This window comes from Solanum dulcamara, chromosome 10, assembly GCF_947179165.1.
Source record: "Solanum dulcamara chromosome 10, daSolDulc1.2, whole genome shotgun sequence".
Taxonomy (NCBI): domain Eukaryota; kingdom Viridiplantae; phylum Streptophyta; class Magnoliopsida; order Solanales; family Solanaceae; genus Solanum; species Solanum dulcamara.
This window is the reverse complement of record NC_077246.1, coordinates 14,873,381-14,900,272: the sequence shown is the minus strand read 5'-3', so window position 1 is coordinate 14,900,272 and position 26,892 is coordinate 14,873,381. Positions and strand designations below refer to the sequence as shown.

General features: G+C 37.2%; 1 protein-coding gene across 1 annotated transcript; it reads right to left on the bottom strand.

The window, feature by feature from the left end:
* Positions 1–844: 844 nt before the first annotated feature.
* On the bottom strand, positions 845–25,815 carry LOC129871144 (thiosulfate/3-mercaptopyruvate sulfurtransferase 1, mitochondrial). Its single transcript, XM_055946029.1, has 12 exons — positions 25,707–25,815; positions 24,896–25,084; positions 24,545–24,604; positions 24,295–24,357; positions 23,909–24,033; positions 23,664–23,826; positions 17,104–17,163; positions 16,378–16,436; positions 9,461–9,542; positions 1,953–2,016; positions 1,362–1,429; positions 845–1,227 (listed from the first exon to the last, which is right to left on the bottom strand). The coding sequence occupies exons 2-12, from the start codon at positions 25,010–25,012 to the stop codon at positions 1,138–1,140; spliced, it is 951 nt and encodes a 316-aa protein (XP_055802004.1). The 5' UTR covers positions 25,013–25,084; positions 25,707–25,815; the 3' UTR covers positions 845–1,137.
* Between the last annotated feature and the right edge of the window lie 1,077 nt (positions 25,816–26,892).

The window sequence follows — 26,892 nt, the reverse complement described above, 5'->3', positions numbered from 1 at the left end:
CAATAATAATGAAATTGCAATGCAATCTACATTGGCACAACCATAAAATAAAAGCAATCAAAATATATGAAGTTTTTTTTCCTTTTTCTTCTCTATATTTCTGCTAGAAAAGAGGAATTTGTAGGTTTTTGATTAACTTTTTTTTGTTAGGCTTAATAACAGAAACAAGAACATGAGTATACAAAACTAGTAAAATAACTTCTTCAAATAAGTGAATTTACTTCAAATTTTGAAAATCTAAAATATTTGATAAAAAAAGAAAAAATAAAATCACCTTAAAAAATTAGAGTGAAGAGATGAAAAGATGAGGAATAGAAAGAAGCAGCCTTACTCTTTATCCCTTGCATCTGTAAAATGAAACGGAAGAAGAAGAAGAAAAGAGTGATATTGAAAAAAAGTGGATGAAGAAGCGAGAAAAAACGGGAGGATTTGAGAGAGTTGTGAGAAAATTGGGGTTAGTAGCCGTTGTCGAGTGGGTTTTCAAGGGTATTTTAATTAATTTCACCATTTATTATTTTTTTTCTAAAAAAAACTAATGTTTTAATTAGTGTGTATATATAGGAATATAAATTTATTTTAATTAAGCCTACATCGATGATATATTTTATAAAAAGTCCAACTGGACAACGCATGAACACATGTTATTAAAGTCTATGAGTTTGGGGTGTTTTTAAGTTCAGTTATCCGAGCATTGGAGCATTTTAGTACTAAGCATAGTTTAAGGACGAAAGTGACAATCCATGCCAAGTTCGAGAGCGTTTTAACTTCATCCTTTAAATTAAGAACAAAAGCTTGTCATCTCCTTTGCCGTATATATACCATGAGTCAAAAACATTATCAAAAGTAGATGAGTATCTTCAGATCTTCACTAGAAATATTTTGACAGGGTTCAAAGCTTTTCAGTGTACACTAGAGCTCGTTAGCATCAACAGAAAATATGATACAATTTGCTAACGGCCAGGGTATCAACGGCTCCAAAATATAATGGAAGGTAAAATTAAGACATTTCGTATTCTTTTCCCTTTTTATTATTCAACAATACAATAGAAGTTGTTACACTAACCATTTAGAAAACTAGATCTAGATTCACAATCCTCATTGTTCACCCATAAAAATAAGCAGACGTTACAAACGTCTTCATCTTTCAGATGTATCTTGCTGTGTTGCCCATTCTGTCCATGAACCATCATAGACTGGAATGTCAGTCTTCCCCAGTCGATGGAGGCCCTAAAAAGATTAAGATAAATGGACTTTGAATTCATCCCTCTTTTGTGAGAATGGAATAACCCATTATGAATACTGGGCCTTGATTTATGTACAACAGTACAAGTATAAACTGTATGAGAGAAGATTTAACTAACCAAGACAAGTATGCAAGCAGTTACACCAGTGCCACAAGAGGCAACTATAGGCTTGTCCAAAGAGATACCTGCTAAAAGAACCAAGGTTAGAATAGTTACCTAATTAAGAGAAATCAACAAGAAAAACAACTATGCCTCAATCCAAACAAGTTAGGGTCGGCCATTTCTCACGGACCATCTTTTCTCCATTTAAGCTCAACCCAACTACTAAAGAGAAATCTATGAAGAAAAGATCAAATCGATAAAGTTCAAATACTAATTTATATTTTTTGATTTACATGTAAATTCTGTTAGTAACCATTTTTTGTGCACTATATTTTAAAATCTTTTTCCAAATCACTACGGAAAACATTTTGTTAATAATTAATGCTCCAGTTTGCTGACTATATTTTTATTGCCTAGTGTTGTACTAAAGCATCCAACCTGACCTTCGTGGTAGCATGTGCCACATACAAACACTCCATTTTTTAACATATGGCTCACTGTTTTTATGAGGTCTAACATTCAACAAAGCTAGGAGTAGCAGGAAAGCATAACCACAGAAATGCAACATGCCCAAACTCTAGCTAAGAACAAGAGACTAGTTGTTACCTTCTTGACCAAATTTTTTCTCAAGCTCTTCACGGGATAATAGTGTCTGTGAGCCATCCAGCATCTGATAAGAATCACCACAAACATATAGATTTGAATATACCACAGCTACAGAACTTGATCTAGAAATTAATCAGTAGGGATTAAGCTTTGGAAACAAGGAAAATGCAGGCAAAACATGTGAAGCTTGCATTTCATTGTTTCACGCTCTCATAGTGATGAAGACTACCCAAGGTTGATTCAGAGCTTCAACTAGATAGTCTCTACATAAATGATCAAAGAATAGATAGAAGCTAGAAAACTGAACAGGTACTACACACAATGGGTTTTCCAGGGATTAGGTGCAAAGTCAAGCATAAGGGGATAAAGAGACAGGAATGCCTCAGTTTTCAAGAATCTTTGCAGGCAGACAAGGGCATCAGTGTAGGATCCAAGAGCCAATATGCCCACAATGATTCTTGGCAGACCTGAGAAGCATAGTATTTGTTTTCTTTTTTGAGAATATAACAAAATCAGTATATAAATCATCAAAGATTGTGCTGGAAACCAAAATATGAGTGTTACATCTAAGGACCAAAAAATAACTACCATCCTTGCTTCTCTTACAAGGAATCTAGAATTTCTAGAATTGAATCTGGATCATCTATAATTTACACCAAAAACTAAAGAGCAGAATACAATTCATCTTGATTTTTTACAAAGGACAGCATGTATCTTGAAAATACCTTAGTTACTGGGACAATTTTTAATCCGTTTTTGTTAGTGATAAATCCCCCCACCCCCCAACGACCGAGTTCTAACTTGTCATGACTTCAAAAGTTCTCTCAAGCATTGTCCACCTGATACCTTTGAGGTTGATGAATGAATATTGAATAGATCTCATTGTTGGCGCATAACTTTATAATGTAGAGACAGTTGATTGATTGTTTCTACATTCTGTTCACATAAATAGCATCTTGAACAAAGTTAAATTACCCTCTTCTGTAAGTTGCCTTGAGTAAGGACATCCTCTTTAATTACCAACCAAGAGAAGCAAACCCCTATATATGCTATCTTCACTTTCCACATATGTTTTGAAGGCCGGAGACTGAGTTGGGATTCCTCCTGGTTCAGATCTTTATATGCAGAAATGACTGTGTAAATCCACTCCTATACTTCTTTCCATCTGAGTGTATCTTCACCCTCCTTTATACCCTTGCATTTTTCCAAAATGTTAAAAAGAAAATTGCTATTCAATTCATTTCCCAATCATATATTAGATTTCTAAATGGAGGTTCGCTTCCGGAGTGCTATGTGACAAGAATGTGCCACCAAAACTTAAGGGCAAGTTCTACAAAGTGGTGGTTAGACCGGCTATGCTGTATGGGGCGGAGTGTTGGCCAGTTAAGACTTTTCACATTCAAAAGATGAAAGTTGCTGAGATGAGAATGCTGAGATGGATGTGTGGGCACACCAGGAGCGACAGGATTAGAAATGAGGCTATTCGGGACAAGGTAGGAGTGGCCTCGGTGGAATACAAGATGCGGGAAATGCGACTGAGATGGTATGGACATGTGAAGAGGAGAGACACAAATGCCCCAGTGCGGAGGTGTGAGAGGCTGGCCATGGATGGTTACAAAAGAGGTAGGGGTAGGCCGAAGAAGTATTGGGGAGAGGTGATTAGACAAGACATGGCGCAATTACAGCTTACGGAGGACATGACCTTAGATAGGAGGGTGTGGAGGACCCACATTAGGGTAGAAGGCTAGTTCATAGTCTCGTTATTCTTCTCTATTCATAGGCGTAGTAGTGCATTACGATCTCTTGCGCTTGGACTTCTGATTTCTGTTATTTCTGTTATTATTTATTACTTTCTATGCTTTGATTACTCAATTTTACCTGTGACGCTTTCATTATTTATTTAATCGTTATTTGTTATTAGTATTTATTTATTTGTATTTATTTGTTATCTATTCGTTATTTGTTTGTTGTTTTTCTCATAAAGCTTTTAATTTTCTATTCTTATCTAACATTTTTTTATGCATTTATGCTTTTACTGAGCCGAGGGTCTCCAGGAAACAGCCGTCCTACCTTGGTAGGAGTAAGGTCTGCGTACATTCTACCCTCCCCAGACCCCATGTTGTGGGATTTCACTGGGTTGTTGTTGTTGTTGTATATTAGATTTCTAAAAGTCAGATTCCATCCCTGTGTAAATCATACTTGTTCCAATGTAGCCCCTCTGCGGTTGATTCAAACTGTATATATCAGGATATAGTTGTTTAGACTTCCAATACCCAACCAATTATCCTCACAGAAAATCATTTTCCTTGCATCCTTCACATTGAAATTCAAGTTGTCTAAAGGTTTGGCCATAAATTTCTTATGGATCTCCAGAGACTGGTAACCATAATGATTGTTCACCCCTCTGGTCATCCAAAAACCCCCCTCTTCATATTTTGCCTTTATCAGAGTAACCCAGTGTGATTGGTCAAACACTTCATCAAAAGGCAGTTTTGTTTTTTCAAGTTTTTGATTCCAGTCCCCTTGTTATTTCCTGATAATTAAGAGTTATCCACTTGACTAGATGGAAACCACTCCTCTTTATTTCCTTGCTAGTGAAAGTTTCTCCTCAAGGCATCCTGCCTCTCTGTTCCACACTTGCAGATACAGGAATAGTAACATCATGTAGGTAGAGGAGAATCCAAAACAGAGTTGATAAGTATCAACCTGCCTCCAAGAGATAGGTAATATGAGTCTAGTCTACGACTTCCATGTCCAATCTAGCCAGCTTTCTCTCACATCTTTCCAAGACTCCTGTCCAAATATCTCTGGACTTACTCGTGGCCTTTAAAGGCGCCCCCCCCCCCCCCCCCCAAGTAGACAGTTAGATGCTTCCAGTTTCCCCTCCCATTATTTTAGCCATTTGTTGCATTCTGGGCACCTTATTAACGGGGAAAATCTGACTTTTCCTCCCATTAATATGAAACCATTAAATAGCTTGAAAAGGACAAGGATGACCCTCAGATATTTCAGTTGGCTCTCCTCTGCATCATAGAGAATCAAGATATCATATGCATACTGAAGGTGAGTTATATCCGCCTTTTTGCTTGATTGTTTGCCACATTGAAACCCCTAATCCGGCCATTCCTGTGTTCAGTTTTCAACATGCTGTTGGATCCCTTCCCTAGCTAAAATAAATTTAAAAAGGTGACAAGGGGTCATAGTCCTCCTTGAGAAGGAAAGCAACCTTCAGAGGATCCATAATCTGATAGTACCTATGCGAAACTTCATTCAACTGATCCATTTCCTCCCACGCCCCATCGTATAAAGAATTCCAAGCAGAATATAGTCATATGCTTTGTTAATGTTTAACTTGCACATAATGTCGGGTTTTTCTCCTACAGTCGGGAGTCTATACATGCATTAGCAATTAGTACACCATCTATAATTTGCCATCCTTTTTATATATGACATTTGTTGTCAGTCTACAAGTTTGTGTATCACCTTTTTGAGTCTTTCTGTGAGCGTTTTGGAATTAGCTTGTAGATACTCCTAACGTGCCTCAAATCCTTAGCTCTATTTGATACTCCTTATTAAGCTGATTGTCTAATGTGCCTCAACTCCTTAGCTCCATTCTTCTTAGGGATCAAAGCCACATATATGCTTTGAAGTTTTTTTAAAACACCTCCTAGGTATGAAAATTCTGAAAAATTGCAATTGTATCTATTTCAACTACCTCCCAACATTTGATGAAGAAATCCGTAGTGTATCCCTCTGGTACAGGAGTTTAATCCACTGCACAAAGCTTCAGACACTCCAAAATTTCCTTCTCCACAAAAGGCTGCAATTCTTGTTGTTCCTCAGTAGAAATTGAGGACAATTGTTCATATTGCAAGAGTGCCTCCATTCCTTCCAGAGAATTGAAATATAATAATCCTCCTTTTAATATCAACTGATTCTACAATGGTTTCCCCTTCCATCATCAGCTGGTCAATGTGGTTGCTCTGAAACCATGTAAAGAAATGAACCTTGGTCCTAAGTCAACCTCAAAAGCTAGCTCATGAAGGGAGAATTGCCCAAAACCTAAGTTGCGCGGACTTTTCATATTTGCTGCCGCACCCGTGTCGACGCGAGACGGGTGTGGGTGCGGGTGCGAGTGCGGGATACGTGTGGGATTTGGTCAACCCACATCGGATACTTTGACCAAGAGTCCATGGACAACCTACATCAGGTACATCAGACGGGTGCGAGTGCGGGATGTGGTCAACTCACATGAAATACTTTGACCAAGATACTTTTCCTCTTGGTCAATATTCGTAGCTACATGTTTCAAGCCAAACAAAGAGATGCTAAATATTCAAGCGGTTGTGTTCCGACTTATGGTAGATAGTAACAATGGTTTGTAAGGAGAGTTGGTTGAAGGTCCTTAAATGACTTTTCTCATCTTTCTGAGGGGAAGAATATCTTTATCTTTATAACTATATTTTTTATAATATTGAATATTTTAGCCAAATCCCCGCACCCGTATCCATACTCGGATTCGTATCCCTGAATCTTAAAATTTAGATTATGCCGAATCCGACTCTCGGATTCGCATCCGTCTCAGACACCCGCACCCGAGTCTAAGCAACTTAGCCCCAAAACCATAAAAGAAGACCAAATAAACCCTTGTCCCACTAAGGTGGGGACTCCCACCCCGCCCCCCCCCCCCTCCCCGCCGACCTAAGACTAGACATCTGGAGAGTGAACAATATAAGACAAAAGCCCCAACATCTGAATCAATGAATTGGTATGGGAATGGCCCCGATATCATGATAAAGAAATGGAACTTGGGCCTAACTCAACCCCAAAAACGAGCTCAAGAGGTCAGGATTGCACAATCCATATTAAAGAGACCACACAACCCTTAAAGGGGCGATGTGGAACTGGTCATCTGTTGGAGTGCCAAATCGGTGGGACAAGGGTTATTTGGTCTCTTTATATGGTCTTGAGCAATCTTCCCCTCATGAGCTAGTTTCGAGGTTGAATTAGACCCAAGGTGCATTTCTTTACATGTATGAGAGCAAGACTCATCCCAATTCTCATTTCCGATGTCGTGCCTCCAAATTAAATTGTCCACGCACCAAATGCACCAGATGTTCGTGCTTGGGTGTGTATAGCATTCAGTTCTTCAATTTGATTCAAAATAAAAATTGTTCCCCTATATCCTGATTTCCATTTTCCACTACTGCCTGAGCTTCATCTTTCAAATCTTTGAGCTTAGAGTAGCGATGTGGTCTGGCCTTCCTTCTATAATAAAAGATTGTCCACAGTTCTTGACTCCTATCATTAAAAGCTTCAATTTCCAACCACCGCTTTCAAACTTGTAATAGATTTAGTTTGCTCCCATCTATCACATCGTAGGATTATTAGAGTGTGGTCTGGACAAATTCTATGAAGAATTTATTGCTTGATATTGTTGAGCGTGTCATTCCATTCCATACAAGGAACCTATCAATTCTAGATGATGTCAGATGTCTATTCCCTCTAGTCCATGTGTAGTTTCCCCCTCTTCCTGTGTAATTTCTCCCTACCAGCTGAAGATCAATCAGCTCCATATCTTCGATAAAGTCAGAGAATTATGTCATTGACCTGGTGCTTCTACTTCTACTGAAAGGAGATCTGACTAAGTTGAAGTCACAACCCCATCCAGGGCCCTGCAAATAAGCCCCTTACAGTCCCAATCTCCTACCAAACTTCCTGTCTTCTCTGTCGCAATTCGGGGTATAATCCGTAAAATGCCAGTTGAAATCTTGAGGCTTTTTGTACAAATTTGTAGGTTAGAGAATAAGAGTCAGTTGCAACAGCGCCCCTCCCCCCCCCCCCCTTCCTATGTTTAACTATCTCAAATTATTACAAATATCCACTAGTTCCACTACACTCTAATTGCCCATACTTAATTCCCCTGTTTCCACAAGTTTGACCTTTTCTTATATCTCCTAAGTTTATTTCCAGAAAACAGAAGATATTTTTGCTTTCCATTTAAGAACCAACTATATATCACTCTCCTCTTTGCTCTAGGATTCGACCCCCTCATATTTCAGGATATGATTTTGACATTTCATTATTCCCCGTATGAAACTTCTTTCCCTTTGTTCCTTGCCCTACTGCTTTTTATCTTCATATCAAAGACCAAACCTTTGAATTCTTGCAGGCTTTTAATTTTATATAGTCATGATTAGTCATTCTAACTCATGTTAATTTGCCTTCCTTCTGCTATCAATTTTCATAAAAAGAGCCAGTGCATCCTTTTCGCATCCATGAAAATCAACCCCAAACTACTTGCTCAATTTGATCACATTCTGGTGAACCCATAAGAATAGGTCCATTTCCCATTCTATCTCTTCCTGCATCTGTATGTTCAGTGGTCTGCTTCCTCAACAGACCAGATGTCTACTTCTATATTCAATCATTTGCATGTTTCATTTGCCCTTATAATATCAATTTCTACTCCCCACACCTTCAAGGATAGTCCTAGCATCTTCATAATTGTCTCCTTCGTGAGTCGCCATCTCTTTTGTTTCCGGAAATTGAGAATCTTCTGCAGTTTTGTGTTGCCAATTCTACAGAGCTGCATTTGGAGTTACCAAGGACTGATTTATTTGCTTCAATCTCCAAAAAGATTGGTCCCATTTTATTATAACCGAAATACTTGTTTCCCCATCCCTATAACTGGCATAGGTTGTTGGATCAGTCTAAAACAAGATTTATTTAATAGTGTAACAAAAGAAACTTGAAAGTTGTTCATTTAGTTTCCACCTTCTTGCATGCATATCAGAATCTCTTGATACCTTTCGTAAAAAAAAGTACAACCACTCCATGGTTTTTCTACTAAAAGTAGTTCTGCACATCAAATTTCTGTTTTATTCCACCTATTCAAACCAAACCTCCACCTTGATTTGAGTCTAGTTATTTATATCATGTGTGACTTGAATCCCACAGAAAAGTATCTCCTATTCTCTCCCATGTTGAATCTATACTAATTTTTGGATTAATCACTGATGAATGTGATTAATAAATAACTGTAAGGACGCCAGAAACTTTTAAAACGGCTGGAAAAGAAGTCTTTTCTGACCTCGATAACTGTGCCTGAGAGCATTTTCACATTCATTTTTGTGACTTGCATCCCTGTGAGGTATTGTATTGGAATTTCAGATTTTAGGCCTTCAACACTTGGTTCACAAGGTTATAAGCAAAATGCATCAAACTCGATACAAGCTCATGGTTTTATTTATTGTCTATGTGAGAAACTTATATTGTCATGCACTCGATAATCCAGATGATACCAATGATTGGAAGTCAATTCTCCATGGTCAAGGAGCATCAAATGCACTGCAGAAATATGAGACAAATAATTTAACCTATTCAAATGGAAATACTTCGTCATATCTTCATTGAAAGCAGGAAATGTTTTACATAGGAGATGAAACAGAACTGCCATAGAATATTGAAAAGATCATTTTTTTTTTCTTCAATGAACAGATTCCCACCTGTGGAAAAGGAATACACTTGCTCCCGGGTATATGTCCACTATTAATTCCTTTTCGAGGCTCTGGTGCAATACCATCAAACCTAAAACGGTGCAAAACAAAACTCCAGATGATTTTTTTGATAAATGAACTCTATGAAGAAATTAAGCTTTGCATAAAATGAACTCTAGAAAATTTACACATTAAACAATTACAATTGCTTCAGTCTGCAGCAGTTGATTATTAATTTATGCCCTCTATTACCTCTTCTTAATAAACGTTTATTTCCTAATATTATGACCAGGTACATTTTTATCTTTAAATATCCAAATTAAAATACCACTTCCCCGCAACAACATATCTTAAGTATGTAGGTTTTAGGTACCACATGTACGTAGCTTTGTTTTAAACTTGAAACCTACAGAGAGCGGTGTCTGCATTGTAGTTTACTAAAAAAGAAGATACACACGAATACTCATTCTTGGACAGAGTCCACTCATAAAAGATATGACTATGCAAAAAAAAATTGCAGTTATTGAAAATAAAAAAGACTAAGAAAGCAACTTCACCAAAATAACTTGAAATGTAAATATGCCAACAACAACAACAACAACAGGCCCAGTATAATCCCACCATATGGGGTCTGGGGAGGATAGAGTGTACGCAGACCTAACCCCCACCTTGAAAGGTAGGGCGGTTGTTTCCGAAAGACCCTTGGCTTAAGAGAGAAAAACAAGAGAGGAAAAAACAAGAAAAACAAGACATAAGGTCAGTAGAGCCAAGCATATCGAAAATAATATAAAAATATGAATAATGAGAGCGAGAAAGTCAGGGTAGGAAAGACCAGAAAGAAAGGAGCATTAACTACTATAGATAAATAGGATACCCAAAGTAAACCAGACCAACAAATATAAGCATTAATCAAATGCAGAAATCAAATGTTAATAAACAAATGAGCAAAACTATGACTACTATGGAGAAAAGATAAGCCACCTAGCCCACTATCTTAGTCTGAGTCCTCCACAGCCTCCTATCTAAGGTCATGTCCTCGATGAGCTGCAACTGTGTCATATCATGTCTAATCACCTCTTCCCAATACTTCTTCGACCTCCTTTTGCCCCTCCTGAAACCGTCCATAGCCAACCTCTCGCACCTCCGCACTGGAGCATCTGTGTCTCTCCTCTTCACATGTCCAAACCATCTCAGTCTCGCTTCCCGCATCTTGTCCTCCACCGATGCCACTCCCACCTTATCTTGGATATCTTCATTCCTAATTCTATCCATCCTAGTGTGCCCACACATCTACCGCAGAATTCGCATTTCTACGACTTTCATCTTCTGAACATGAAGTTTCTTGATTGACCAACACTCCGCCCGTACAATAGAGTCAGTCTAACCACCACTTTGTAGAACTTGCCTTTGAGTTTTGGTGGCACTTTCTTGTCACACAGCACTCCGGAGGCGAGCCTCCATTTCATCCACCCTACACCAATACGATGTGAAACATCATCGTCGATATCCCCATCTTCTGAAATGTAAATATGCCCTACCCTGTAAAAACTATTCTAGAACAGATGATTTTTTCCTAGACCATCATCATACAAGTACCTATAAACAGTATATATCAATCCTTTTTTATTGGTAAGCAAGGAACTGACGCCACAAAGGGAAGAAATCCTACTATAGAAGGTAATGTGAGAATTGCTCCTTTGGCATCACAAGAAAGAAGCTAGTAATTTTCTAAAAATATAAAGAGAAGTAGTTGTCCTTTCTAAATCCTATGCACATACATGTCAATGCATATCAAGCAATCAAATGGCTCTTAACTGGGGCCGCAAGTTGTGACATCTGGAAGAGTATAGTCAACAGTTCTGCTTATGCTTGCATCTTAGGCACCTTAGTTTCTTACAAGAAAAAGTTGAGGTTTTGCATTTTCTGGAGTTAATGGTCTTGTTTGGTAAGGAGAGCCTATGGTGTTCATTGACCTAGAAAAGGCTTATGATAAAGTCACAAGAGAGGTTCTATGGAGGTGATTGGAGTCCAGAAATGTATCAGTGGCATACACTAGAGCGATAAAGACATGTATAATAAAGCTAAGAGCCGGGTAAAACCAGTAGGAGAAGATTTAGAACACTTCTCAGTCATGATAGGGTTGCACCAGGGATCCCGCTCTTAGCCCATTTCTATTTTTCTTGATGTTGGATGAATTGACGCATCATATCCACGAAGAGGTGTCACAGTGTATGTTATTTGCAGATGACGTAGTACTAATTAACGAGACTCACGATGGAGTTAACGCTAGGCTGAAAGTTTGAAGACAAATCCTGGAGTCTAAAGGGTTCAGATTGAGCAGACCAAAACAAAGTACTTGGAGTGCAAGTTTAGTGAAGAGAGACACAAGGTTGGCGTGTAAGTGGGCTTGATAGGCAAGTCATCCCCAAGAGAAGAAGTTTCAAATATCTAGGGTCTTAAACCAGGGGAAATCATTCTTGTCTTATTTAGTTCTATCATTCTTGTCTTATTAGTCATACTCGCCTTTAAATTCTTGCTTGCTTGTGCTTTGATTCCTTCCCTATTGATTCTCGGTTGTACATGCCTTTAGATTATTACTTGTTTGTGCTTTTATTCTTGCCTTATTAATTCTGCTCTTTAGATTCTTTTTTTTATGACAAGGGAAACCCGCAGCCACTAGTCTTTGGGTACGCACAGGGTAAAAAACCCGCTCCTATGCAATAGCTTTCAAACCACACAGAAAAGGTAACCTGCACTAGGCAAGTTCGGTGCGACGAGTTTGACCCAGAAGGCAAACCCCTTGCTTTCGCTGGCAAGGGGTTTCGAACTTGAGAACTCCAACATGTAAGCCCCAAGCCCAAACCATTGGACCACCCCGAAGGGTCTTCTGGTCTTTTAGATTCTTGCTTTGCCTTTTGTATTGATTCTTGCTCATTTTGATTTAAACCCTTCATTAATTATTTGATTTAGCAGCTCTAGCAAATGATGGTAGGCTGGGGTCATGTTCTCGATCAGGGGCAGGGGCTAGGGTCAGGGATGGTATGTGGGTTATGTGATATTTTAGGTTGTGTAGGGTCTTGAAATATAGGAACTTTAATAGGGAAGGCCATAGAGCTAGTCAAGATTCTCAAGAAGAGGAGGATTAGCATAGCTTGTACCCAGGAGACCAAATGGGTAGGTACTAGCAAGTATAAGTTGTGGTACTCAGGAGGTTTGAGGAATATGAATGGAGTAGGAATCTTAGTAGAAAGAGAGCTAAAGGAGCAAGAGGTAGAGGTTAGGAGGGTCAACGATAGGATGATGACGATAAAGTTAGACGTCGAAGGGTCCACTTTGTACATTATTAGTACATACCAGTGTTTTGGGCGGCGAAAGGCGACAAAGGTCTGCCTCACCACAAGGCGAGGAGCTCGCCTTTTTGAAGTGCGGCGCCAATTAATACCAAAAAATTAAAATATTTAATTGCATATATAAATAATCAAAATCTCAATAGTAATAACATATTAATTAACATTTCAATTCAAAAACTGAAAAATAGATAGTACATACTAAAAGTCTAGAACTTGAATGAGAAAAAAACAAAACCAAAGTCAAAACAGTGAGATAAAAACAATGGTAGAAATAACTCTGCAATCTGAAGAAGAAGAAGAAGGAAAAAGGAAAAAGAAACAAAGGAAGAGAAATCTGAAGAAGAAAAGAAGAAGAAAATAGGATAAGAAAAGAAGAAATATGTATTGGTTGGACTTTGGAGTCGCTGGAAAAGTTTGGCCGATAGCCAAAGAAGTCTAGTCTACTCGATTGGTTAGAGTCACAATCGCAGTTGCAGCCTAAGAGTACAAGCAAATTTGAAAAGAAAACCCTAAAATTACCTCTTAAAACCCTAAATTGGTCACCTTTTTTAAAGAAAATACAAAAGCGACGTCTTTCTTACTTTTGTCTCCTCTCGCCTTTGTTGCTATTGTCGCCATGACGTCACCTTTTGAAGATCGCCTTGCCACAAAGTTAATAGGAGATGAAGGGTCGCCTCGCTTCGCCTCTCGCCATTGACGACAAGGCGATCACCTTTCACAACACCGGTGCATACACCGCAAGCGAGCTTTGGTTAGGAGGATAAGAAGCAATTTTGGGATGATTTGGATGAGGTAGTGGGAGGTATACCGCGCCCACTGAAAAGTTATTTGTAGGAGATAGACACAACGGGTAAACTTTGAGGGGCTATGACGATGTGCATAGAGGCTTTAGTTTCGGGGGCACGAACTAAGGGAGAGCCTCATTTTTGAATTTTGCAAGAGCTTTTGTGTTGGTGGTAGCCAATTCGAGTTTCTCGAATGAGGAGAACTTGGTAACTTTCCATAGTACGGTGGGTAAGACTCAAATATACTATTTTCTCCTTAAGAAAGATGATAAAAATCTTTGTAAAGACTGCAACGTTATCTCGAGTGAGACTCTTATGACCTAAAATAAGCTCCTAGTAATAGATTTGGAGATCAAGAAGAAGAGGAAGAAGAGCTCTTGGGACTCTTCAACACCCCCACCACCTTACACCCAGGATCGGACATCTAGTGCGTGGACAATTTATCTGGGGGCCATCATCGGTAAACATTACTGGGATGGGTCCTGCTTTGATACCAAGTTAAATTAGGATTTGGGTCTAACTAACGCCCTTTTTTCATCTGATGTGGGACTCTTCAACAATTATCGTATTATTGTGTTGTAGTTTACTGTTTAGAATGATTTGCCATAGCTTCTTTACTTCTGTTGTTTCCTTTTCTATATTGCTTTGAACCATTTTTCTTGAGCCGAAAGTCTATCGAAAACAATCTCACTACCTCCAAGGTAGATGTAAGATTTGTGTACACTCTACCCTCCCTACACCCCACTTTGTGAGATTACATTGGGCATGTAGTTGTAGTTGTTTAATCCAAGGGAATGAGAGATTGATGATGATCTTACACATTGTATTGGCATTACTTGTTAGATGGACGAAATGGAGGCTCGTCTCCAGAGTCTTGTGTGATAAAAATGTACCACCAAAACCTAAAGGCAAGTTCTATCGAGTGGTGGTTAGGTCGACTATGTTGTATGGGGCGGAGGGTTGGTCAGTTAAGAACTCGCATGTCTAGAAAATAAGAGTCGCAAAAATGAAGATATAGCAGTGGATGTGTTGGCATATAGGAGAGATAAGATTAGGAATAAGGATATCCGAAACAAGATTGGAGTAGTCTCTGTGGTAGACAAGATGACAGAAGCAAGGCTGAGATGGTTCGGATATGTGAAGAGAAGATGCGCAAATGCTCCATTTAGGATGTGTGAGAGGTTGGCTATAGTGGGTTTAAGGAGAGATAGAGGTAGGTCGAAGAAGTATTAAGGAGAGGTTATTAGACATGACATGGTGCATCTTCATCTTACACAAGACATGACCTTAAATAGGTAAATATGGAGGTCACAAATTGGGGTAGAATCTTAGTAGGTAGTTGAGTATTTGTCTTGCTTTCCTGCAGGAAAGGCTTAGTGGTAGTGTAGAGAACCGCACTTATTCCCCTCTCATACTAGTAGTATTAGCATTATTATTGTAGTTCCTTGCCATGTGATTTTTGCTACTACTTGTTGTTTCTTGTACCTCGATTTTCACATTGTTTTTCTATTGCTACCATTCCTTTTTGGAATATTATGTAATACTTTCCTTATTTGATGTCTATTTTACTACTGTTTTCTCTTTTAAACTGCTTTGAAATGCTTTTCATGAGCCAAGGGTTTATTGGAAACCACCTCTCTACTTCCTCAAGGTAGGGTTAAGGCTTGCGTACACTATCCTCCACCACACCCCACTCATGGGATTACACTGGGTATGTTGTTGTATAAACAGAACATATATAAGCACCTCACCTTGCCTATTTCGAACATTATGCAATGTGTGGTCCATTCATGAACCAGTAGATATATGAGATGTCTCAAACCCTAATAACTCCTTACTCCGTGATTGTGGTAATCCTGAGCATATTTAGGAAAGATATAATTGCAACATTTTCAGATTTTATCTTTTCTCGGTGGTAATCACTGATAACGTTTATCTAAGGGCCCGTTTGGATTGACTTAAAAAAAGTAGCGTTTAAGTCAAAAATAAAAAGTAAGGGGAGGTCTACTTTTGGTTTTTAACTTATTTTAAGTTATTTTATATTTGTCAAACACTCCAAAAGTCAAAAACTGACTTAAAGTAGATTTGACCAACTTAAAAGCCAATCCAAACGGGCTCTAAGTTTTCCTACTCATTAAGGCACATCAATTGCAGCCATTACAAAATGTTCAACTTGGCTATGCCAACATTAACATTAGGAGAAGAGATTTCTGTCTACATGTCCTAAAGATAATGTAGCACAAGAAAGAAATACATATTCCTATAACGGCAATCTAATTATCTAAATCGCAAGACATCCCAAAATTTATTACTCCGACTACAAGTAAGACAGTAGACTCTTTGACTAGCATATTGAGCTGATTGTTTATAAGGGAAGCATCCAACAAGGGCCTATAGATGAAAAAACATGCCAAAAGATATTACTATCTAATCAAACAACATATTTAACAAGGCACAAAGACAATTTGACTTGCATATTGAACTAACTGTTGAAAAGAAAAACATGACCTCATCATTTAACTTTGATGTTGAACTCTTTGAGTATGGGATGGTCAAATTAAACATCACTATTATCCATAACATATGTCAAACATTTTCAAACTAAATGTGTCACATAAATTAGGAGGGAGAAGTAAAATTTAAAAGTAAATCCTCAAGGGTTGTAATTGCTTCAAAAGATAATTGACAAATAAAATTTACTCTCATCTTCATGTGAGTGTTGTTGAACAAATAGCTTAGCATATTAGTCAATCACATTTTTAAAAATGTGTTTGCAGACATCATGAATTACCTAGCTTTCGATCGAGCATCTATATGCTGATAAGTCTTGTCTTGAATGTTCCTTTTAACCTGAAAATATAAATAAATCATATCTCCATATCTATAGCTAAGCTAGAAGTATTCTGATGAGAATACATACATTTATGGAGAATATATTGAAAGATTCAATCTTTTTGACATATGTTAGGTGACAAGACTGTTCACATTTTTCCAGTATTGGAATATCATACAATCATCAAACTATTAACCTTCACAAAGAGAAGCTATAACCAGCTTCCCCAAACAGATCACAGTATTTCGTAGAAAACAACCTCCAATGGTCATAGTCCTAGTCCTACTAGATTTTCTTCACAAACTTATTGGAGTTCTCCCAGTCAATCAGGGAAATTGAGGCAGATTTTTGCAGAACAAAGCACCAAGGGTAACAAATATTAACCAACAAGGTTACAATCAAATACCCACTAAACCACAGTCCACTTGAAGTTCCATTCATGTTACCTTTTGTTTTGCTTTTTGAACTGTAAATATTGTTCCCAGCGTAGTCTTTGTGCTGGAGACTTTATAATACAATCATTTTTCTCAAAAGAGATCTAATTTTAAGCAGTTGGATTTTGAATACAGCTAAATGGTCGATAATCTAAAAAAGGTCATTGCCATTACCACCAGCTTCATGATACATGGCTAGATGCAGCTACCAGCAAGTGATGTAGGCCGAAAGCACAACAAGGAAACCAACCTGATCAAGATTCCAGACAAGATGAGGCTGAAATTTGGTCTGGAAAGGAGTAGGTCCAACCTGCAGATGAAAAGTTCCAAGAGGGAGAATGAAAATGTACCAAAAAGTTCTACAAGGCAAGAAAAACTGATGTTTCAACTTTATTTCATAAATTCCAAGTGGACAAAGAGTGATTGAAAAAGGCATTTTCATCATATTCAGCCCCAAAAAAACAAAGCATAAAGAAATGGGAACTTGTCAAACATCAAATTATTCACTTCATCCTATGGAAGAACAATTAAGTTCCTTGAAACTTTTGGCATTGTGGTTTAAGGAATAAAATAAATGAAATAAACAAAACCACCACTTTTATGACATAATCCTTGGTGCTAGACTGTTTAAGGCTAAATTTTATAAATGGAAAAGACAGCACTAAGAAAGTGTGTCAAGATTTCCATTTTATTGCACAACTCCCCAATCATATCTAACAAGCAATCAACATCGTTTACATTGGACAAGTTGCACCAAAAATCTAACAAGAAAATACATCTAAGTTTAATGCTATGTATATTCCTCCTTTTGCCTTTAAATCTTATGTTGTTTCTTTCTGTCCAAATTGTCCACCAAATGACCAGAGTTGTAGTGTTCAATATCTTGCATGCCTTCTTATTGATCCCCACTCTGTTGTATCTACTCAAAAAATCCAGAATAGAGTGGGGCCTTGTCCAGTTCATGTTGAAACTTGCAATGAACATGCTCCAAATCTGGCGAGTGACCTTGCAGTGCAATCTTTAATGTAGACTTACAAGTTTAGACTCTAGACAGAATGCAGGAGTTTTTAAATTCAAGTAGACCGTAGAAAACAAAAGAGTCTGCAGCATTTTGCTATGACAACTTGATTGAATATCACTATATTACAGTAACACATTATATGCTCTCAATTTTTTGGTCAAGAGAAAATGTAGGAATACAAGATGCTGTGATACAACCTTGTAATGATCTTGGTCTTACACTACACATGCTTGCGGCACTTGGAAAGTTTACCTTCGTAATTGAAGATGCAGCAAAGTACATAACACAATCATGTATCTGAGTGACATTGCTATTCCTTCATTCAGAAAGAAGCTGACATGGAGAAAGGTCTCTGCCACATTGACACTCGGAACCAGTTCAAGACTAAGCTTAAAGCTAGTCCTATTCCGTCAATGTCGTATATGAGGCTCTGTGCAAGTTGAAGGAATCAAAGCAAACCCACACCATCCAAGACTTTTTCTTTATGAACTGATAACATGTATGTATATATAATATCCAAAACAGTACACCACACCATATTTACCAGTCTAAACTAAGAAATTAAACTAATCTGAAGACCTGGAGAGAATAAAACTAAGAAATTAAACTGATTTAAAGACTTGGAGAGAATTTGGAACATCAATAATAGAGATAGTATCTTATGTCGGTGAAATTTTGTTTACACTTGAAAAAAAAAAGAATGCAATTCAACTTGATCTTTTGTACTGGGTTGCCCTTATCCTCAAAACATCTGGAATTCTTCTTTGCCAATTGTCCACCAAATGCATGCAAGGACAGTATGTCTTACCAGGCATTATCCAGGATGTCTCTAAAATTTATGAAGATTCTCCATAGTTGTTCTATTGTCTTGCAATGGAGGAATAGATAGCTATTTGTCTCTACTTTTTCTCCACAAAAGTAGCACCTCGAGCAAAGTGAAAATACTTCTCCTAATTAGATTGTCCTGAGTAAGGATAGCCTCCTTGGAAAAATCCAAACAAAACAAGCCACCTTGTATGGAATTTTGGTCTTCCATATATGCTTCCTTGGTCAATTGTCAATCCGTTGATTAGATAGATTGAACATTTTGTCGGTCGCATTCACCTTAAAGGAACGACTGCTGTGACTTTGTCAACAGAGTCTATCAACCCCAAGTTGTAACCCAAAGAGAAGTTCCAATTGATTGAAAAATTTAGTAACCATAACCCTGAACACCTCCCAATCATTTTGCATATTCTCCGGAAGGTGATATCCCAACCTTGACGAGACCATAATTCAGCCACTGTCTTTTGTTGATTTAGGAGACTAGAAATGTCAGGAAATCTCTCTTGAAGACTTCCAATCCCAAGAAAATTATCATTCCAAAAAGTGTTTTATTTCCATCACGTACCTTCACAAAAGAGTAATTTTCCAGGTCAGGCCAAAACGCCCTTATGGATCTCCATACGGTAACCCCATAAGCTGTACTAACTTCCTTTTTCATCCACTATTTTCTTCCCCATATTTTACTTTGATACCACACCCCCAAAGAAGTTGAGTTTCTTGAGAGAACCTCCATAGCCATTTCATTTTGAGTGCCTTGTTCTAGATTTTCAAATTTCTGATTCCCAGTCCACCGTGAGATTTACCAACTGTCAAGGGTTTCCATTTGACCAAATAAAAAACTTTGTTTCCTTGTTTCCTTGACACAAGAAGGTTCTTCTAATTCTGTCAATCCTCTGGATGACCCTTACTAGGATCGGAAACAAAGACATCATGTAGGTTGGACGGGCATCTAGAACAACATTGATAAGAGTGAGTCTTCCTCTATAGGAAAGATACTGAGACTTCCACCTCCACCGGGATAATTTCTTTTCATATATTTCAATAACACTATTCCAAAACACTTTTGATTTTCCCCCAAGGTCATTCCCGTAGGTAGAGATCCTACTTCCCCATCCAGAATGGTTGCTAATTGCTCCATCTCAGATACTTCACTGATGGGAAAGAGAAGGCTCTTCCTCCAATTGATGTGAAGTCCAAAGACACTTCAAATAACACTAGTATAACCCTCAGGAACCTTAGTTTCTCTTCTTCTGCATCACAGAAGATTAAAGTGTCATCGGCATATTTATATTGTAAATACGTAACTTCCTAGCCACTACTTCCATTTCTAGCCATCTCAAAGCCCTTGATCCATTCATTTAGCTTTGATGTCTTCACCATATTGTTTAGACCTTCCATAGATAGTATAAACTACAAAGGAGATAAGGGAATGCCTTGTTGTAGACCTCTGTAAAATTTGAAGAAACCAACAAGAGACCTATTAATAAGAACTAAGAATCTAACAGTTGATATGCAATGCTTTACCCAATTTATCCATTTCTGCCTAAAACTCTTCCTCTCCGTCATTTTCATTCGGTAACTCCAGTCAACATGGTCTTAAACCTTTTCTAGGTCTAATTTGCAAGTATTCTTGACATGCATCATGCTATGGGGGACAAGAAGTGGCGTTGACTGTGTGGGAGTTTGAGATGCATCATGCTATGGGATTCCACCATTCCAAATGACATTTAAATGTCTCCCATCTCTGTTCAGCATAGAGTATCTTCTCTGTCATATTTCTATTTGGGAACTCAAATAGAAATAGGTCACCAATCATCTCATAAATGTTCGCTTAAAAGGTTGTTTTCTAATTAGCAGAGTCCACTTCCTAAGATCTGATGGAGTGGGTTTCTCAAAAATCTCCTTCCCAAAATGCCAACTATACATCTATTCAACAACCCATCATTCTTTGTTCCAGGAGAATCTAAAGTAAGAATGAAAACCCTTCTTGGCACTAACAGAGGCTTCACATAGGTTTTTGGATTGCCGTTTACTTTCTTGGACAGCTTTTGCATATGGATAGTTAGCTTCAATAATTCTGGAGGCTCTACCATTTCCAGGTGTGGAAAGCCTTTAATGAAGCTCTCTATCTTAAATGCTACATCTTTCTAGGCAGTTTTCAAAGCTGCTTCAAGGATAATTAAGACCGATCTCTGTTCACCTTGTAATGACAAAATACGCATATACCTACCATGAGCATTGTACTTTCTAGTACAAAAATAACCTTTCATAAGGTCCTTGGTTTTCCATCTCCTAACTACATTCCTTTGATCTTTCGAAGCTTCTTTAAGAGAGAAACAGATCCACTCCATGATCTTTTTACTCAGAGATGAATGTCTCATCATATTGCGGCTTCTTTCCACCCATTCGTACCAAATGTTTCTGTCCAAAGTCCTAGTGATGTCAAAAGATTTAAATCCAACATTGAAATAAAACAAATTTCCCCCATTGCCGGTAATTCCCCCCACACCATCCAAGACTATATAAAGGAACTCACAACCCCGATGTTTCAAATCCCTAACCTGACTGGAGATCTCCTGTCCCACTTCATGGATGACCTCACAAAATTGGGCTAAACACAAGCATGAGAGATTGACCATCTTCAACAGCCACTCATACCTTCGGCCTAATTTATAACACATGACCACAACCCTTAATGCTTTGATTGACGGAATTAAGTTTGACCATGATTTCATCTCCAACCTTGTTTAAGGACTTTATGTAGATTGTCCTAGAGCAGCACTTTTCCAGTGGATGTTGATCAGGGGGTGAAACGGGATTCGCAATGATTTCAAGTTACGAAGTGGAAAAATTCCCTACTGTCTACCTTGCAAGTATTTAGGAGCAAAATATAAAGACCTTGGTGCTTGGCAGAATATCATTATTAATTGTGAGAAGAAGTTGGCAATCTTGAAGAAGCAATATTTGTCTTTTGAAGGAAAAATTTACACTGTCGACAGCGTTTTCGATGAATTCCTCACCCACCTGATGTCTTTACTATTATCATTGTGAATATAGAAAAGAAGTTGAATAAGATAAGAAGCAATTTTCTATGGGAAGGAAATCTGAGAAGAAGAGAATGCATCTAGTCATATGGTCTGCTGTAACAATGGAGAAAGGAGTGGAAGAACTTGAAATATCATAATACAAGTCTACTCTTCAAATGGCACTGGAGGCATAACGACAAGCAATAGTTGTGGTCCTTGTGGAAGAATATAATAGATGTTAAATATGGGAAATTTTATCACTATTTACCAAAATACTAAACACTTCTTATTGAGTTGCATCTTGGAAATCAATTAGGATCTAAGAAGAGAAATTTATCGGGAAAAGCAGTATGAAGATTGGTAATGGGATGACGATTAGACTTTGGACAGATAAATGAGTTGAAGGGTGTATGATAAAAGAGCTGTTCCTGGATTAATATAAAATTGCCACAAAACAAATGTTGTACAGTCTCTGAATGCTGCAGTGAAGTTGTGGAAACTGAACTATGAGAGATTGGTTGAAATAGAAAAGGTCATTAAACTGCTGCAAATAGTGGAAGAACTAAACTGAGTTGTATCAACACGATTTCATAGTATGGACAAAAAGCAGGGAAGGGTTACTTTATAGTCAAGACCTGCTATAAAATTCTGCTTCAGTGGAAATTGGTGCAGAGAATCAGTGACCTTAGAGAATGATTTGGAAGGTAACGTCCCACCAAAAGTAGCATGCTTTGGGTGATTTGTAACTAATGGCGCTTGCTCAATTCAAGAAAATTTACAGAAGAGAGAATGTCCATTATGCAGATGCTTTCCGTGTGAAGATTCCTTAGAATCAGTGAATCATCTCTTTCAATATTGCAGACAATCTGGCAGATATGGAATGATTTGGAGGTTCAAGTCCCCACAAAAGTAGCATGCTTTGGGTGGGTTGTAACTCATGGTGCTTTCTTGACACAAGATAATTTTACAGAAGAGAGAATATTCATTACGAAATAGATGCTGTCCCTGTGAAGATTACTCAGAAGCAGTGAATCATCTCTTTCTACATTGCAGGGAGATATAGATTTTTTCCTAATTATGGTAAGAATTAAATGGGTCATGCCTAGAGACTTCAAGAAATCTCTCAACAGTTGGCGAGAGCAAACATTGGGAAGACGAAGGAAACAGCTCCGGTGCTCCGTACATTTGCGTATAACCTGGAGTATATGGTGAGAAAGGAATCATAGGTGTTACTGGAAAAGGGAAAATAATACTTTTGTACAGTATAGTTGTCTTCAGTACTTGTATTTTTGGAACAAAGGGGATACAATTAAGGAGCAAGGAAATATTATGGACTTATAAGCATATGCTGGGAGTTCTCAAGTCCATCTCTGTAATTTTTGTATCATCTGGGTACTGTTTTCACTTTTCAGTAAATTTACTTATAAATTTATTGAGCCGAGGGTCTCCAGGAAACAGCCGTCCTACCTTGGTAGGAGTAAGGTCTGCGTACACTCTACCCTCCCCAAACCCCACGTTGTGGGATTTCACTGGGTTGTTATTGTTGTTGTTACTTATAAAAAAGGATAGATTTTCCTTTAAGATAATGAGAGGATGGTTAAGGAGAAAAATAATCTAAAAAGACAAGTCTGACTTGAGTTTCAAACAAAAGTTGACATCCCTTACATAATGAAGGGTTAAACATGAACAAGATGCTATTGTCTTTGGAGCCCTCCTGACATGAGGAAGCTCCAACAGAGACACTACTTAAACATTATTTGGAATGATGTGGAAGAAGTATCGAGAAGACAATAAAACTCTGAGAACCTCGCCCTATTGCTTCAAAAGGTGCTATTCTATAGAATGGTTATAGAAAAAACAACTTCTTGTGGAATCTTGTTTTGTTTAAAGATGTACAAGCACAGTAAGCTCAAGGAAATGGAGTAATGTTCATCTTACCATCTGTCCTTGGTATACTTTCTCTATAGCCTCAGTGGCGGCGCTAGCTTTCAGAATGGCATCACCGGATGCACTTGATTCAACATCATAACTTGAAGCACACCATCTTGGTAAGCCACCATCCAAAACCCAAACTTTGTCATGTCCAAAAGCTCGAAACATCCTGATTATCCATTTTTCCATTGATTAGACACTTTGGGATGATATGAACTTATCCGCCTTTTATCATCAATTGAATAACTCACCACCAAACACGGGCGGCACTGAAAATGCCCTTGCCATCGTACACGACAACCCCATCTTTGTTCTTGATACCAAGAGAAGATACAGCAGCTGCAAATGCCTCTTCGGATGGCAACATATGCGGCAACTGATAAATCAACAAAATGACAAATCAACAAAGCTTTTATATCATACAATTTGACGACATCTATCTCAAAAGCATGCAGGATGGCTAGCTGAAGCATCTATTACAGTATAGGTAGAAACATATATGAGACTAAAATGAAACAAAAAATGGTAGAGTGGAAAATACACTGAAACCAGAGAAGGTTTAGTAACTTGCATAGATTATGTCGAGCAAAATCATTCTTTCAAGAGGAGAAATAATTTAGCAGGGAAGATGTCTCACATTTGTAGTTCGATCCGTTATTCCATCTATATCAAAGAATATTGCTCCAGGAATCTGAGTGACCTGCTCAAGTCGAAGTTAGAAAATTCTACCAGAAAAACAGAAAGAAAGTGAATGTTGAACAAAATTACCATAAATGTGACTATGAGAAAATGAAAATTGCTTATCTATGAACATATTTACGAGAAAGCAATCAGTGATTCAAGGTAAAGCAGTGTCATTCGAAAAAAGAATTTCTAGGAGACAGTACCTGATACTCCTGGAGTGGATTTCTCTGCTCATCTGGCATGTACCAAGATGCATCTAACACCTTCAAAAGAAAAGGAAAAATAAGCAACATTCTCAGCTCTATTGACAGATGCCTTACATAATACAACCGCAAAAAATTGAAAGAGAAAGAAAACACGTGCAAAAGCATTGCTACATAGAAATGAACAGAAAAGGAAAATGACTGTACGTTTTAAAGGCATGGGTTGAGTGAACAAAAATTGCAACTTTAGGTTTAATATTTAGAGCAGAAAATGTAGTTAGACAGTTGTAGTAATGGCCATACTATCACCATCTTTACTCTTTACCAAGTGTTTGACAAAAGATCAGAAACCTTTAAGTCGGGGTCTCTGATGTTAGCATGGAGCCAGTCAACTGAAACAACAGGTTCATTGGTTGATATTGCTAGTGTTGAGAATAATGGTTGTGCCCCAACCGTTGAGGAAGCCATACAACAAGTAAAAGAACCCTTGACCTTGTTAGAGTAGTAAGTTAGAGCTGTTTGCGAGTGAAACGGTTTCCTCTGCAAGGATTAAGTAAATGATGAACATTTTTGCCAACTTTCCAAGGAAAAAATAATTCAAGAATATACAAGCCAGAAAATGTTGCTGCTGCTAAGAGTTTTCACATGACTCAAAAGAAATCACAATTTTTCATGCACTTAAATTCCAATAACTCTTACTCTTAACCTTTCCAGTAAGAGTAATAAAGCCATGTCTTACATTATACTCCCTCCATCCCAATTTATATTGCAACGTTTAATTTGTCATAAAGTTTAAGAAACAAAAAAAAACTTTTGAAATTTGTGGTCTGAAACACTTCATGATCATGTGTGTTGCAAGGTAAAAGGGAAAATTTTAAAGTTAAATTATTTACATTCGCCTTTTTGGAACAGACTAAACAGAAAGTAGTAACACATAAATTGGAACAGAATAGAGAGATTAAGTTTTATCCAAAAATGAGATTGTAATTCCTAACGCAAAAGATGAAGAATTAACTAAACCTAATAGATAAATGCAATACGCGATTATTAAATAAGATAATCTCCAGAAAATGCAAATCAAAATGAATATGAAGCAGATTGAATAGAAAGCACAAGTAAAACCATAAAGGAAATCAAAGAGGAGGAGATATAGGGAACTTACGGTGAAGGCGTAGACAAGAAATTGGGGAGGATTTAAGAAAGCGTTGATGCCATAGGAAATCGCAATATAAAAAGGACCATCCAATTGAAAAAGGGTCTCTGTTTTGGGGGAGAGTACAAGTTTTAAAAACTAGGTAAAACTAACAAATAAATAATTACTCTCACTCCGTTTTAAAAGGAATAATCTAATTTAATTTGGTACGAAATTTTATAATTTTAAATTAAAAAATGTCAAATATATCAAATTATTTTTTAATTTTGTGGTATTAAATATATCACGTAAAAAATTAAAAATTAAATTGTTGCAAAAAAAGGGGTCATTCTTTTTTAAATAAACTAAAATGAAAAGTATGTTAGTCTTTTTTTAAACAGAGAAAGCAATTGTAATTATTTAAATTTCATTCGATATAAATTCATAAAATGATTCGAATTATATTAAATTCAAGATATATTAATCCAAATAAATATTTTAGATTAATATTATTGGATCAATTATTTAAGTCTAATAAATATGAATTTAATTAAAGGAAAAGTACACAAATTGGACTCATTAGGCAAAGTATTTACTTAAATTTGACTCAACCCAAATTATTTATCCGAATTGAACCCATGGCCCAAACTATTTACTTGTCTGCCCCCTTGTTGTATTCATTGAACCACTGTTTCTTCATCCTTAATATCATCAGAATATATATATATATCGTGATGGTATCTCTATATATACCCTGCAGGTATCTATATATTTTGATGATATCAAGCAGTAATTAAGTAGTTTTTGAGTAGTATTCTCTACTTCTCTTTGATATCATCAGAGCATATATATACTCCGATGGTATCAAGCAGTAAACACGAATTAGCAGTTAAAATTAGAGGGGTATAAAAGTAAGGAGGTAGCTGCTTGTAAATAGTTTCCCTTTTTGAGGTACAAGTTTTTTTTTGGAAAAATTACTAGAAAAAACACTTTTTCATAAATAATTACTGATTTTAGCGATTTTTATTTATTACCATCCATAGTAATATATAGAAATATTATGATATATCTACTATGTATTAAAAGTGAATTATATATGCAATATAAATGTATTATAAGTATTTTAAAATATATTATACTTGTTTTGTAAAAAATTGACATAATGTATTATAAGTGTAGTAAAATATATGATAAATATATTATCCATGAAGAAAAC